Below are 16,997 nucleotides of genomic sequence, written 5' to 3'. Positions count from 1 at the left end.
TTATTTGGACTTCAGTTGAGTTGAAGCGTTATATCATGCAATAACACAACAGTCACTTTTATCCATTGTTCGAAGTGGGGAAAAAGCAGAGGCGGTAGGTTTTATTACGATTTTGACTCGACATATCGGCTATCTAAATGTTGAAATACATTGAGGGTATGTTACCTGAAAGATTGCACTTCTATTTTCACAATGATTTAAAACCATGGAAGAACTTTTCGTAGTTACGGGTAGTGCATGGAAAGGCTTTGCCCCGCCTCCAACTTTCTACGACTAATAAAAATCTTCTGCGACTATCCCCTTATGTTAATTATGCAGAATTATACACGAAACTATCCTAAAACCAATTTTGTTATATTAACAATTTTTAAACAATTTCCCGCGGGCAAACTCTCGGAGTCCCCACTCGACTGAGATATTTCAGATTCCCGGAAGGTTGTTATCAATTATTATAAAGACTGAAAAATACGTGTTGATGATACTATATAAGTTCCAGCAATGTAATATGCTTGACACCCACAAATAACTGAACACTTAAGCAAAATAACAGACTTTTTTTATTCCATAAACTATATATTTTTCTCGTTAATACCGGATTCAGTTGTGTATTTCTTTACCATTCTAGACACAAAAAAGTCCCGACGAATTGAATTGTTTGGATTGAGACCATGCCTAATTTCTTTGTCATATGACTCTTATCTGCAATCAACCCAACCAACACCAGCGAGTTCTTACGTAGAAGCAAAGGGTGAACTTCCTCGTAGACATCTCATTTTTAAAAACAAAAGACAGGAAGATATAACAAAAATGTTGGTGTTGGCAACTTAGAAATTATTTTGACGTGCAAAGCAATTCGTCAATTATTGCGTATAAAAATGGATTCATTAAAGGTACATTAGCATCCACTTTCCAGTGATGGTATGTCTTCATCACTGAGAAACCAGAGGCAGTATGGCATACCACTGCATACCGTTTCACTTCGAGCACTGCTTTTATCAATACAGAGACTATCACAGTAACACAATCCAGACTTCTACTCACTTTTCTCAGTGTCATCCAGGAGTTAAATTGAAAATACTGTCAGGTGTTTCTGATGTATTCTGTACAGACATCTATAAACACTTACCCTCCTAGAATATTCACTGTATATTCGCGTTCGAAAGTGAATGCCATCTTCTGCCTTCTAATTTTTGAATGAAATGATCAGTGCAAAAGGGAGCTGTACAAATTGTCATTCACTTGAAAGGTATTGGGAAAATAAAATTTATTTGAGAGTATCCACTGTGAACAAAGCTAGCATATTTAACTTATCTCGAGTTCGTACGAGCCAGCTAAATGAACGAAAATATAATTTTATGGGTAAGGAGACAAATTCAGTTTGAAAAATAAGTAAAATCATTGAGATCCATAAGTTATGTGTCTAGATGGCAGATTAGTACCTGCTATAGTGGCGAACCCTCCTGTCATGATCGCATGGATTTCTGATTTCGTGAGAAGTAGCAAATATGGCTGAATGAGCAGAGGTGCTTCTGTCTACAAATAAATAAGCAGATAAATTATGCATATACTAAATGAAATGAAATACAATTATTGTTAACTACTCATTATAAACTATAAATAAATAATCACTAAAGTTTGGCAAGGTCACCAATTTACTAATTATATACAAAGGATCTTTTCTTCTTTTAACACTCCAACAAGAAAGACAAAAATAAGTTTGCTTTTCCGAAATGTACGTTTATTAAAGAAGCCTCACATTCAGTGGCGTATTTAGGGACTATCGGGTTCAAGTCCCCCCGTAATAAATTTGTTAATTTTTGGCATTCCACGTACAACAATAATCCTTCTTACCATTTCTAAGAATTTCATTGACTTTCCACTTTCTTATGCTTTTTGTTCAGAAATAATACTGTATTCGTTAAATTTCATTCCATGTAAGAACTGCGTTCTTCTTTTTCTTTCTTTCGTCCATTTTACTCTTCTGTTTATTTTTCTTAGTTATTACTTTCTTTCGTTTCTCCTATTATACTTTCGGCCGTTGTTGTGATTAAGTCGACCGTCGTCAGTAACATCAAAACTAAGAGAAGCTGATAAGCGAAACTGGTGTTTCACGCAACTTGCACGGATATCAACATAACGGGATTTTAGTTTTTAGGAATATTTACATTGTTTAGTTATAAAGAAAGATAAATGTTTGATTTAAAGAAAATCAAGAGGAGAATAAGTAGACCGGGAAATTAGATAGGCCAAGAGGATGCTTCCTTTTTCTTCTATGAATAGAATAAAAGGTTAGATTCACTAGAAAATTTTTGTGTGTACCCTATCACATACGGCTCACCAGTCTGCAATTCTTGCCATTAAAACTGTAATTAGTATATTTCAGCTTCGACTTTTCTCAACATTTTCTTTCAGATAAAATGTACGCAGATAAAACTGAATATTTCCAATTTTTCTACAATGAAATCAGTTAAGTTGAAATGAGATTACAAATATTCAATGTGTGTTTACAGGAGAGTCATTTCAGATTTACTCAGGAGGGGGGATCCTCCACCTATATACGAGTTTCACGTTTTTTCCTAGTATATTAGTAGACAATCGATTAAAATATATTTAATTGTCAAACTCAGGTGGGCAATTGTCTCTCCTGCTTCCCCGTCTTGTGCATAGCCTCCCGAAACAAAACCTAAATACGCCACTGCTTACACTATAATAGAAAATGAGCTATAGATTATTTTTAAAGGTTTATTATGTCATTTGTTAATGATAAACAGAAGAACGAAATAAACTTCTGTAAAATCCTTTAATTTGTAACAACTGACAACTCCCATATGTCAGATGTATGACCATTGCCTATATTAAAGAATTATTATTATTACTATTTCAGTGTTGCATTTTTTAAAGCAAGAATACAACTCTCTGTGTGGCATCGGGACATAAACACACACAGTAGGGCCTAGCATAAAAAGAAAAAGGGAAAAGGAAGATAATATGAGGGGACGCACTTTTATTTTTTAATTTAATTTAATTTTATTTATTTTTTGCAGGTGAGGCGTGAACATGGCGGGTCAGCAAGTGGAGTTCAATGATATTGAAACTAGAACAGTCAAAATGTTTCTTTTCCTCCAGTAGAAGTTTGAAAGACCATTCAAGATGAGGTGCTACAAACAATGGTGGTGCTATGCTATTGTCAATAACCGAGTTGTCAAATTTAGGACAGGACATTCTGGCACTGAAGATAAACCCCGCTCTAGGAAACCCTACAGAGTGATTGTGCTCGAAACAATTTAAAAGGGGCATGAAATTATTCTCTCTCTCAGACCGCCTTGCAGTTTCTTTTTCAGAAACAATGTTCCGGGGGCACACTTAGTATTCCGGGAGGGGCACTGCTGATACTATTCTATTTATTATTATATTAAATAAGTATTTTTTGGTCTCCCCGGGGGGCACTGTCAGAGCTCCGGGCGGCAGTGCCCCCCAAAAATGTGTCTGAAGAAACACTGAGACCGAGTATTTCTGCTAAAAAAAGATAGCAGAGAATCTAGGCACCTGCCAAGAAGCATAAGCGTCATATTCGAGATCATTTTGTCATGAGGATACTTTCCGCCAACTGGGTGCCCCAATTTTTTCATGAAGACCAGAAGCATGCAAATGTGCTTTTGAACCGTTTTGAGCCATTTCGAACAGGATGTCACTAACTTAGTTGGTTACGGAGGATGAGACATAGAAACAGGGATCTATTTGTATGATCCAGAGGCAAAAGAACAATCAAAAGAATGACGTCACAATCGTTCCCTGAGCCCAAAGAAGTTTAGGGAGCAAACGTCCAGTTCAAGCCTTCTTGCTAGTGTTTTCTGGAATCAGAATGGGGTCATCTTTGTTAATTATCTCCAACAAGTTACCAATATAATCGGAGCATATGCATAATTATGCATATATGCATCATTACTCGATAGCCTTCACTCAGAGCTGAATACGCCGTAGAAAGTTGTCTACTTTTATGATAATGCATCCCTTTACAAGAGCAATGTTGCAAAGGACAAACTGGTTACATTAGGATTTGAAACCTTGAATCACCTACCCTATTCATTTGCCCTAGCCCCAACTGACTACCATCTATTTAAAATAATAATAATAAATACCTGAATGAGCAAAAAGTCACGAACATTTCTGAAGCGATTGCATCTAGAAATATCCAACCAATTAAGTATATAATTGAGTTAAACAAACTGCAGAACCGAAGTATAAAATGCATCGAATTAAAGGAACAGTGTGTTGAATAAATACATCATAATGCTTTGATTTTGATTTGTTTCTCTTAGGAAACGTAGACTTCTCAGCACGCTCTTCTATCATATAATTGAAATGGAAGTCACGTTAGTAGAAAAAGATCCGCCGTTAAACAGACAATAAAAAACAAGTTAAAATTTTTGTTCTTAAAATTATTCATACATTTAGCAGAATGTAGATATAGTTATTATTTAGAAAAATGAGTCAAACCTTATGACAAGTATATTTGTTTAATATGGTTATGTCTAATAAAATTCAGACAGAATTCCCGCATAAGAATGATAATAATTTTCTAGAACTCTACTTACCATTCCTACAAAAACACTTGCAGCTGTATTGACAGATTCACATGCCGTTGTTCCTAGAATCATTTGAAGCAACCAACCCACTTTAGTAACGATCCATTGCATAGCACCGTAGTAGTAGAGAATCTGGACAATAAAGCTAAAGAAAAATATCACAGACAACGTCTGCAACAAAAGGAAAAGAAAACCAATATTAGATCACACAACTTTTATATCTAAAAATAAATATGCACAATAAATATTAAGTTTTGTATTTCACTTCATCAAAATTTTCTTCTGATAATATTGCCTTCAGACAAATAAAGCTTTAATTCTAAGTAAGTACTGAGTTATAGTATTTCATTTCATCTATTTTTTTTTTTATATAACGATTTCTTCAAGTGATAAATCTTAACTACTAGGTAAATAGTTTCCTCTTACAAAAGCAACGCTTTGACTCTTCGTTATACAATACTAGCAGAATACTCGTCCTTCACACGGAAAGAATATTTTATTTTGGACATAAACGGCTGAATTTTGATTTAACAGCATCGGAAGTGCCACTGTTCATTTCAGCGACCCCGAAAATTATGTATTCGACGCTAATATCGGTCATTTTTATATAATTTGTAAACCATATATCATTTTTATGGCATTTTACATCACAAAAAACTGGAGGAGTGATTCTATGTATTGTTTTTATGTCTATTGTCGGCAAGTGTATGAATACATTGCCACTATTAAGGCTTCATTTCAAATTGTATATCACAAGTGCTTACAGAAATAAAAGTGTTTATATTAAACGAGTCTTCAAAATAGACTTATTTTCTGTCGGTTTGACACCTGTCTAAGTTGACTACTTTTCAATGGAAGCGCTAGTGGCCCAAATAGACAGGTTCCACTGTATACTCAAATATTTAATATTACTACGTACCTTGAAAGCAAAAAGTGCATACTGGGAGACAAGGACTCCATAAACAAATGACGATCCTTGGTCAGAGAAGGCAAGGAAAGCAGCTATTTTGTCTCCCAGGCATTGGAAAATTTGTCGACCTGTTTCCCATCGAAGAGTAAACAGCCCGAATAAAAACTGCACGATCAAACCCATGATAACAGGCCGCCATTTTATCTATAAAAAAAAAAAAAAACGAAAATAAAAGATATTTATAAATTGATTGATAAGGGCATCTAGCTTGAAAGCTCAATAATTTCTTGTATGGCTTTCAAATTTTCTTTATTTATTTTACGTCTAGGTTCATTTCTATTAATTTTAAACTAGGATGAGCAGATTTAGAGAATCAAAGAAACGAGACAAGTTTGCAAACTGGTATAATTTGATAGTTCAACTAGGAAAATTCATCGTTATAGAGTTACTCATACCAGTGAGGTAGCTGCACCTTCCCTTATAAGTGACTGGCCCTCTCTCATAACGTTATTCACAGGTATCTAAAAGTTTTTTCCTCCCTGCCTCTACTCTAGATTTGCAATAACAATTATTGAACTGACATTTTATTGTTATGCTTCACTATGTGAAGAGCAAAGTTAATTCTGACCCTTTCAAGAACAATACAATTTATACCATGTCCGAAGAGCTCTCCAAAGATCTTCTAAAATCAGTAACTGATGAACTCTATACGATACCTTTACCAAATCTGCCTGTTCAACTGTGTTATCTGTGAGGCAAATAGAATTTGTAACAAAATATCTCCTCCTCCACTCATTTTCGTTCTCTTAGGTACCCGCAAAGGAAAGAATCTCATTGTGATTTTCTGCCCACAAGTGTGACAAGAAATACCCGAAACAGATTCATTTATTTAATTACTTATGATGCAATAACGTTACTGCACGAATAAGTTTTTTTTGCCTCATAACGAAAATTGATGTTATATCTCGTACCTTCCGAAATTAAATAACCAATGATTTTGTTACAGAGAGCTATTCTCGTTATCTTAAATTAACCACTTCCTAGTCTCTAGTTTTTCAAATTAGCCAGTTGTTACGTATTTAAGTTTATTCCCATTTTATTTTTTTATATTATCTTTTAACATTTAACAAGAACCAGGGTCAAATGTCTTAAAATCATATATTATATTGACAGAATTTCTCGTAGAAGGGTTGGGCTTTCTTTGAAAACACTGTTGAATTAGATACAAGAAACTACTAGTAGATATACTACAAGCCAAAAATGGGACACTTTCTTTTAACAAAACGGGACATTTTTGCATTCCACACTTTTGCCAACTTTGCCAATAATGTCCTACAACTTAGAACATGATCATAATTTCATTATTTCCTGTTGTACCGTTTATATCTTTCAAAAATATTATATTAACCAACAATAAAGAACAATATTAAGAATATACGATCGTACAACATTTCTTGCTAATTTTGGATAAATGATTCTGTATCTTGTTATATTGACCAACCTTTCAGAGACAAAGTACAGGCTACACATAAGCACATGTTAAAAATTAGTTATAAGTTTTGGAAATATTAATAGGTTTTTAATAAACAAACTATATTTTAATTCTTGAAGTATTAGAAGATAACGGAAAATGGAGCAACATTTAACACTATGTGATCGAGCTCGGTTGGCCTTACGGTACGAAGTGTCGCGTTCAGACATACAGACGCAGAGGTTCTCTCGTGTTCAGTAGTGATTGTTGATACTTTTCGTACATATGGAACACTGGTTTCTCTGACCAAAGGATGTTCCCGAACAATTCCAGCCAGTCTGTGCACCAACCTCTCCATACTCCGTTCAACGGATTACACCAGTTTTACTTATCTTTCACCATTAGCAGGATCACTCAGGTTTCTACGACTTGAAGAATTAACCTATATTTTCTTTCGTGAATATCCGTTAATATTTACAAAAATTATTAAAGACTTTCAATGGTGTACTTTCCTCTCACCCTTTTTATTACAAAAGGAACACGTAAACCTCATTGTATAATAAGAGATTGGGAATGCTTACCTGTCCTGGATGCCTTGAAAATATGACTCCCAGCAACACAAGTACCACAACGCCCAGAAGGGAGATGAGTCTCCTTCTTTCATCTTTGGTATCCAACACAAGGAAGACAATAAAACAACCGGCTATTACACCACTAACAATGACTTTGCACGCTCTGAAACACAAATTGATCTCGTGTTATTCTCAATTGTGATGTTTATCATTACAGAAGTTGCACTAAAACTAAATAAATTATTAATTTGAAGTCAAGAGTTGCAGAAGAGTTAGTAACTATTAAAGGAAATTACATCGGTGAAAATTAAAAACTTTTATCTCTAGAAGAGAAGAAACCTATAATCATGTTCCGTTGTCTAATCCAGTGTTATTCAACCGGGGGTACGCGATGTTTCTAGACCGGTAATACTAAAATGAGCATATTTCCAATATTTATTGAATGATCATAGTTGGAGAGAATTTTGAAATTTTTATTATTATTATTATTATTATTATTATTATTATTATTATTATTATTATTATTATTATTATTTAGATGTGCAGTTTATCCCCCTGTAAATAGTCTTCGAATTGACACACTTATTGTCCTTTCATTGGATCTCTGTCCCTCTTTTTAATCAACAGAACACGTATATTAAGTTTAATAAGTTCATTTCGATTTAATTTCTCTTAAGGTTGATTTAAAGGGACAAGTTTTGCCAATAGATGTCACTACGATCTTCGTCTCTCTCTCTCATGAATTTTTTACCTTTGACGAAAATTCAAAATTTCCCTTACACATTTCAACCTAGAGACTTCAAATTTTTAGAGAAGGGATTTCATAACTTATCGAAAGCAACAATCCGTGCCGATTTTTTATTTACAATTTTTTCATTGTTGAAATGGCTTGATTGTTGAAATGGATATTCAGACCTTAACAATATAACTGTTTCAACAATGAAGAAAATTCTAAATAAAAAATCGGCACGGATTGTTGCCTTCGATAGGTTATGAAGTCCCTTCTCTAAAAATTTTAAGTCTCTAGTTTGAAATTTGTAAGAGAAATCGTGAATTTTCGTGAAAGGTAAAAACCACATAAGAGATATACGAAGACATTGGTGACATCTATCGGCAAAGCCTGTCCCTTTACACCAACCTTAAAACAGTTTCAGAGGTACAAAATTGGATGGCGAACTGTGTCTAGTTGTACGCGAGAACAAAAAGGTTGAATAGCATTGGTCTGGTCTGTACACAGCGACTGTCTGATGTTTGTCAATGTCCACGTTTAACAATCAAGTTCTTGTATAGAGAGGATAAAATTGTCATACAGATTTATTTTCAAATGGAAAGTGTGGCCAGGGGTAAATTTCCATTCTTTGGAAGTAATATAAACTTGGAAAAACATTAATAATTATTGTAGCAGACTAGTGTCTCTAATTTAGCATTGAGTCATAATTCTATTTCATATATTGTTCATTAATAATAATAATAATAATAATAATAATAATAATAATAATAATAATAATAATAATAATAATAATAATAATAATAATAATAATAATAATAGACTGGTTTAATTAAGTAATAAAACAGTCAATTTTCCTTAACAAAATGTTCTGAATTCTAGTTCATTAAACAAGAAGAATACAGATATTATCTGTAATAAATAGATAAATAGTAAAATAAATAATTATTTTTGAAAGTACTTATACAAGATAATAATACGTAATTTAGTGTTACATAAACATTTAAACTATAGGTAAAATACTTTACTAAAGCAAGCCATCACGCGGATCCGGGTTTGATTCCCGGTGCAAGAACACCAAAAAATTAATTTCATAATCAATTATTTTAATTAATAATCTGTTCCCTTTAGCAGTGTTCGAAGTGGAAAAACAGCAGAGACGGTAGTTTTATTACGATTTTGACTCGATATACCGGCTATCTAAATATTGAAATACAGTGAGGGTATGTTGCCTAAAAGATTGCATTTCTATTTACATATGACTGAAAACCACTGGAAAGCTTCTTTTTACTTAGGGGAAAGGGGACATGGAGAGACTTCGATCCCTCGCCAACAACTTTCTGAAAAAAATATCCCCTTATGTTGTATTGTAGAGAGCTATACACGAAAATGCTCAAAAATCGAATTTTTATATTAACTATTTCCCGCGGGAAAGCTCCCGAATGCCCACTCGACTGAGGGGTATTCCAAACCCACGGAAGAATCACCTCCACAGCAGAAAACCCCTAAATCCCTAAACCCAAAACACGACATTTATAAGAATTAAGACAAGAAAACCATACACATACATACGAAAGAAAGAATTCAATATGGCACATCAAAATATAAACTAGATGTACTTCTTTGAAGACACCTCATTTTAGAAACAAAAGATAGGAACAAGATGACAAAACTGTCAGTGTTGTCAACTTAGAAATTATTTCTACATAAAAAATAAAATGTTTTTACGTACAAAGCTATTTGTTAATTACTGTGTATAAAAATGGATTTATTAAAGGTATTTAACATCTACTCTTCCATGATGGTATGTCTTGATCACTGAAAAACCAGAGGCGGTATGCCTTCATCATTGAAAAACCAGAGGCGGTATGGCATACCACCACATACCGTCTCCCTTCGACCACTGCCCTTTAGCCTATACAAACATAACATAGGACGTTAAACTAAATAATGTCATTTCGATTGTTTGTTTTTCAATGAAGCTACGCAGGAAATTTTACTTTTTTTTAATTGTAGGCCTAAATCAAGGTGACCAGACGTCCCGTTTTAGCCGGGACAGTCCCTTATTTTCAACCGTTGTCCCGTTTTTTTTCTGATTCTCAAACGGGACGCCTAAATGTCCCGTTTTTAAGCAAACATGACCCAGATGTCCCGTAATTATTATTTAAAATATAAATTGTCAATGCTAATTCTACACTCTTCCGTACCAACACGCATTGGGAAAGTTCAGCCGTGCCTAGAACTTCTGAATATTCAAATGAGAATTAAGTGTTCTGTGATTCAAGTGGGATTTGAGTGGAAATTCTGAATGTTGAAGTAGTTAAAAATATTGTTGGGTAGTACTTAAGTTAGAAACGCTGTGTTATCATTCTTACTTAAATTGAAAACACTGCCGAGTTCCAAAATGCAATGTGGAAGTCCCCCCCCCCCCGTCGCCGATTCGTATGCGTCCCGTTTTTGAAAGTAAAAGTTCTGGTCACCTTGGCCTAAATGATAGTAATAGAGAATATTTCTGTACGTGCTATATACAGTATTTTTATATGTATATCAGGAGTAAAAGTGAGGGAGAACTCGGGAGGATGTTGTTTCCCCACTTCCAAAAATATATGTGGCGTTCTTACACTTCCTAAAAAATTACAATGGTCAGAGATAGGCACAATGGACAACATGGCGTCATCCGTCTCCCTACCTTTTCAGATCCATTGTTAACCCTGCTGTATATTATTTTTAAAAAAGCCTATGACAAACATCTTGGCATTTCAGCTAAACGAATAAAACGCAAGCTCTGTCGCGACGTTGCCGAATGCTAAGGGGTGTGGCTACTATGGCTAAGCAGACGAACTACAGCGCGATTAGGCGGCAGAGAATAGACGTGGATGTGTACCAAATAAACGGGGCCTCTCATTTGCTAGCAGCATTTAAGGGGAACTTGGAGCGCCGCCTTCAAATACCAAAATGTTTGTCACGCCGTTTAGTTAATTGTGTATCTTCTTAGAATTTTAGTATGTGTTGTTGAAGTAGAATCTATTCATTAGCATGACTCCACATATAATAACAGTCACTTACATCTTTGATTCAATTCGGACCTGTATAATACCATTAGAGTAAACTATTAGAAGATTTAAGCATTTAAAAAGTACACACCAAATAATTTTGATTCGTTCTATTCACCTAGCAACCTCATGATCGTTCAATTTATTTTGAAGCGGGGCACAGCTTTGATTAAATCTCTCCGTTCAATAATAAAGGCATTTTGTATATTATTGATAAGATTTCCCGATGACGACTGACATTTGTCAATACCATCTGTTGAAGGAGAAGCTATCAACATTCCACTCAATAGCTGGTTATCGTGATTTCATTATCATTGACCGATATTATACAATGGACTTTATCAACCGACGTTTTCCTATTACAATGGAGAGGCGCGGCTGCACTTGTGACGTACAAAGTCTTTCACACAAAAAGGTTAAGTGTTGCTTCGCTTTTCTACGCCGTCAAGTACATAATACAACGTGATCAATTTAGATGGAAAAATATTGTTCAAATAATGACCCAAGTAACCGATATATATCTGTGTTGATGCTTATATCATTGTTTCTCTTCAAAGTACCGGTACATCATGATATTAAAGCTGTCATTTTAAAATCTGACCTGGTACGGGTTTTACGTGATGAAAATCAATTCTATACAGCAATTGAAATGCATGTACAACATGAATCTATGCAAACATTACCATTTGGTAAACATAGTGAGCCTTATGCAGAGTCGTTTTGACGCGTGATTAGTGCCATACTAAAGAATTCGACTAACATACCTCTCCTGCAGTAGTCAGACCTTTAGTATGACGCTAATCATATGTAAAAACGACTCTGTATAAAGCGGAGTATTTCTCTTTATGTAATGTCATGGATGTTATTTTATTTTATTTTATTTAAACATATTTCTAGGTATTACTTGTATCTATGACATTAAGTCCGTCATGTATGAGGAATGTCGTCTATCGGGGCAACACTATCCGGCGAAACGGAGAAGGAAGGGACGAAGCGGCCTGGGACCTGTAAATTAAGCCCTGCTATACACTATGAGATAAATCCTAGGAAATATCTTAGGATTTATCTGAGGCAGTGATAAAAGTGAGAGGGAACACGGGGAGACGTCATCCCCCTGCTTCCAGAACAAATTGTGGCGTTCGCCTACTTTCTAAAAGAATTACAATAGGCAAAGATAGATATGGGGGGCGTGACGTCATGCGTCCCCCTCCTTTTCATATCCACTTTTACTCCTAATCTGAGGGAAAATGTTACGACATACACTGAGAAAAAAATTGTAGGTGGCGTACTTAAAAAGATAGGTTACATGCGTAGTTCCTGTAGTTTTTGGACTTAATGTACAGTAGACGTATAACTAAAAACGCATGTTTTATAATATTTTCTATATAAGTGTTCCATCTATACGTACTTTCCGTATGAAACAATATAGGCGGTCAGGATTCCACATACAAATGGACGTATATAAGATATTAGCTGAGGAATGTAACATATGTATATACACGTCTATACGGAAAACTGTTAGATGTCAGACATCCTGCAACGGCATGATGTAACATCTAAGGGCAGTGCCTATGTAGCATACGGATAACGTATACTCCGTACTGATTTCTGTAGTAAGCAAGAGGATACCGTATATTTGTACAATATACCTCTGTCCGGAGAACGGGTTTTTCTGAGTGTATCTCGTAGGAAATCCTACCCTTTTGTAACTACACTGCGTATCCTACTGATATTGATACTAGGCGCTATCTTATTAAATTGCATACCTCTAAACAAAGCATAAAAATCAAAAGATAAATTAGCAAAACATATCTCATCAGTCCCTGCACCACTGTTCATTTTGTCGAGTATTTTTGCTCTTTCACCCACATACGGCTGGCAGGGAGAAAATAAATTTGTTTGGACTTTCTCTCACTTGATGTCGCTTAAATCGAAATCTTACGAATTATCGTTCCGAAATAGAGAGCATGCTCTAAACAAGAGAAATCTAATGGGACCATTCTGGACATGCGATCTGATGAAATACATGTTGAGATATTGACTAACTAACTAACTAACTCTATGGCCTATGGAACCCGGAGGTTCAGTGCCGCGTTCACAAAAGCTCTCCACTGACTTCTATCCTTAGCTAATTGGATCCAGTTTCTACTTTGTATTCCTATCTCTGCGAGATCCATCTTAATATTATCCTCCCATCTGCACCTAGGTCTTCCTAATGGTCGTTTTCCTATGGGTCTACCAGTCAAGACTTTGAAAGCGTTTCTACTTTCTTTCATTCTAGCTACATGACCTGCCCACCTAAGCCTCCTATAGAGCGTCCCACTCTTAGATTGCAGTACAGAGAAAATGGAGCGCGCTGTTGCCACATTTCTTCCGCCGTATGTTTTCTTTCGAAGAAAGAACAAGAAAGACAGAAAGAGTAATGATTCTGTAAATAAATCCTTCTTAAATTCATATATTTTCAACTCTTTTGTCATTCCAATCGCGCAAATTCATTTAGAACGACGAATTGGAGGGTACGAAATAACAGTCTAACAATTGTGTTAGAAGGTTTTTTTTTTTTTTTTTTTAAATGATGGTTTATAAATCGTTGCAATAAAATTTTGATGGAAGCAATCGAGAGAAGATATGAAACGAATAGAAAACATATGATTGAAATAAATGACAGGCTAAACAGTTCCACACAAAATTTCCTGTACCGATTGTGCGGCAAACTAAGGAATAGCAATGGGTACGATACTGCTACTGAATTTGGATAAGAGTGAATACTGGAGTAGGGTGATAATGATAAGTGACGAGAAAATGTGACGTACGAGAACGCTCATTCGTCTGTGTAAGCAAAATATCTGCTAATCCAATTCCGTTTGTCAAACAAGTTACATCATAAAGTATATTGTGAAGGCGGCTTCTCCCCACTTCCAATGTTTTAAGACTTTATCATGAAGGACGTGCTAGAGGTTATGGTAGTAGGAAAAAGAGGGAGGGGACGAAAAGAGACTACAATTACTGGACGATATCAAAATAGAAAAATCATACGTGAAGACGAAGAGGTTAACCGAAGACCGTGGATCGTGGAAGCTTCTGAGTTGCAGCAAGTGGCCTGCCAATAAAATATGATGATGATGATTATGACAAATGCAATGGTGAATAGGAACTGAACCTCCCTAGTTTCTATACTCACTTCTGACACCTCTATCGGTCTGGAAACAGAAGAAGAATGAAAAGAAACCCCATTATGTCCTTTCTAAACAAACGCGCAAGTTGTGACTTTAAATCACTTATAGTGACAGCCAACAAGATACAGATCGTTGGGCGAGGAAACAAAACCAAACAGAATTATCAAACCCTGCTTCCTAAAGAAGCATGGGGGGGGGGGGAGAATAAAGAGGCCTTTCATTCTGCTTTGTGAGCTCATAAAGTTATTTATTATGAACGCTTTTGTCATTTTCATATGTGTATTCAAAGTAAATAAGAGAAGTGGAATTGCAAACGAAACCAACTTTTATTGTCAAAATTGTCAGCATCTGTAACAGCATTAAGGACTACTATAAATGAATCAATTACAAAACTAATAACTTTTTATCACCAGGAATGAGGAGACTTATTATTAATAGATATTGGTCATATTATATGTATGTATGTATGTATGTATGTGTGTGCGTGCAACTCAAGGAAAACGAGCGAAGGAAGTAGTGGAACGTAAGATTGAGTGGAGTTGACGCAATGTTTATCGTAGGTGAAGTCCAGGATTCGATTTTGCGAATATGGTTCCGTTAAGCAGTAGATTCGTGCTCGCATACCGTCAACAGCAAACACTCATTGTTATAGCACAATACTCTACATCAGTAACTTTAAAACAAACATTATAAGAAAAATATCATCGGCAAGATTTATCACTGCTTTTCTTCTGGTCAGATGCGCGCGCTTTGGAAAGTTGATGCTTAACACTAAAAGTCATAAAACCTAAATAAAGAAAGATATTGACCTGCGAATTGTTTTAAAAATAATTTCAATCTTTTCTCAATATTTTTCTCGCTTTGCACCCCCATCTAACCTGAAAAATAAAAAAGTTTCTCACTAGTCAACTTTTTAGATATTGCATTGGAACAGTATATGCACTTTCTTTTACATTTTATTTTTTATTTTAAAATTCAAAAAGTTTTTTTGAATGCAAACTTTTCCAACACTGGCACCAAATATGGTATTAATAGCTGTATAAGTTTCATCGTTGTATCTCGTAGAGTTCCGAACTTATGACGTGATATATTTAACGCGACGTTGAAATTTGCCATTAGCAAGATTTCACTCTTTCAATTTACTTGAAAATTCTTTTTGATGTGAGAAAAACAGATTATTTGATAGAGAATACAATGTTCTACAATAATTTATTCATACCTAGTAAAAGAAACTATTTCTAAAATTCAGGCTAAGTTTGGCAACAATGGGCATAAGGAAAAGCATTGCCATTTACTCCTGTACTGCAATCTAAGGGTGGGACGCTCTATAGACTTGATGACCCTAACAATGTTTGGTAAACCGTATAAACTATGTAGCTCCTCGTTATGAAGCTTCCGCCATTCCCCATTCTCGTTCCTCTTGGGTCCGAATATTCTTCTCAGGATCCTGTTCTCAAATACTTTCAGTCTATGTTCTTCCCTCAGAGTAACCGACCATGTTTCGCAACCATACAGAACAACAGGCATGATTATCGTTTTATATATTTTAAGCTTCAAATTCCTCGACAGAATTCGCGACGACAAGAGATTTTGAACCGAATAGTAACACGAATTCCCTGCTTTTAGTCGACATTTAATTTCTTCGTGAATATGATTTTCGTCTGTTAATATTGATCCTAAATATTTGAAAGTATCCACTTTATCAAAAGTATTATTTAATATTTTAACGCCTCCACAATTTGCCGTATTACGGTCCCGACGCACTTCCATGTATTTAGTTTTCTCTGCATTTACTTCTAAACCCATGTCCCTGCAAGCGTTTAATAAGATCTCTGCATTTATTTCTACTGTTCTCCTTTCATCCCCTATTAAATTTACATCATCAGCATATGCCATAACCTGGTGAATGCCGTTCTACTCTAAGCCCTCAGACCGTTCAACTCTAGACCATACAGAACAACTCTAGGTTGAGATATTGACTCTAGGAAAAATTTTAAGAGAGTCCCTAGGATCTGTCCTACAGTGTATATCAGGCCTGAGATGTCATCCCGACATGTGTCTGGTGTGAATAAGGAAAACAAGAAAAACCTCACTCAGGCTAATTGGCCTGGAAAAGCTCTTACATTTTTTCGACGAGTGATCCCACCGGGAATCGAATCTGGCACTAGTCGCACCTAACGCGAGAGCGTTAGCAGCTGTGCTACGCGGGTCATGGACGTGATATTGCATTTCACTATCGAATGATTGTAGGGGAATTAATATGAAATCTCTGAATGAAATTACACTATTGGATGGGACTTTAGCGTTCCTTTCGGCAATGAGGCTATCTGAGGATTGGACTTAGATATAGTTTAACGTACGATCCGAACCACATGAACTCCAGCTAGAAATCGAAGCCAGGTCTCCCGTGTTGAATACATATATGTTAACCACGTAGCCGACGGAAGCCTGGGGAGGCCCGATCCTGGGGAGGCCGCCCCTCCCCCAAAGCTCATGTGGGCC

General features: G+C 35.5%; 1 protein-coding gene across 2 annotated transcripts in view; it reads right to left on the bottom strand.

Moving 5' to 3' along the window:
* LOC145672027 (putative transporter YutK) overlaps nt 1-16,997 on the bottom strand; it is a 134,154-nt gene that overhangs the window by 23,242 nt on the left and 93,915 nt on the right. For both annotated transcript variants that reach the window (XM_081741220.1, XM_081741221.1), the window contains exons 5-8: nt 7,549-7,702; nt 5,506-5,700; nt 4,596-4,757; nt 1,440-1,533 (exon numbers count right to left, since the gene is read on the bottom strand). In XM_081741220.1, the coding sequence (XP_081597346.1) occupies nt 1,440-1,533; nt 4,596-4,757; nt 5,506-5,700; nt 7,549-7,702 (605 nt within the window). The remainder of the gene's footprint in view (nt 1-1,439; nt 1,534-4,595; nt 4,758-5,505; nt 5,701-7,548; nt 7,703-16,997) is intronic.

Source organism: Thermobia domestica, chromosome 15 (genome assembly GCF_964235325.1).
Source record: "Thermobia domestica chromosome 15, izTheDome1.hap1.1, whole genome shotgun sequence".
NCBI classification, from domain to species: Eukaryota; Metazoa; Arthropoda; class Insecta; order Zygentoma; family Lepismatidae; genus Thermobia; species Thermobia domestica.
Note: the sequence above shows the minus strand (reverse complement) of the source record. Positions and strands in the feature narration are given on the sequence as shown.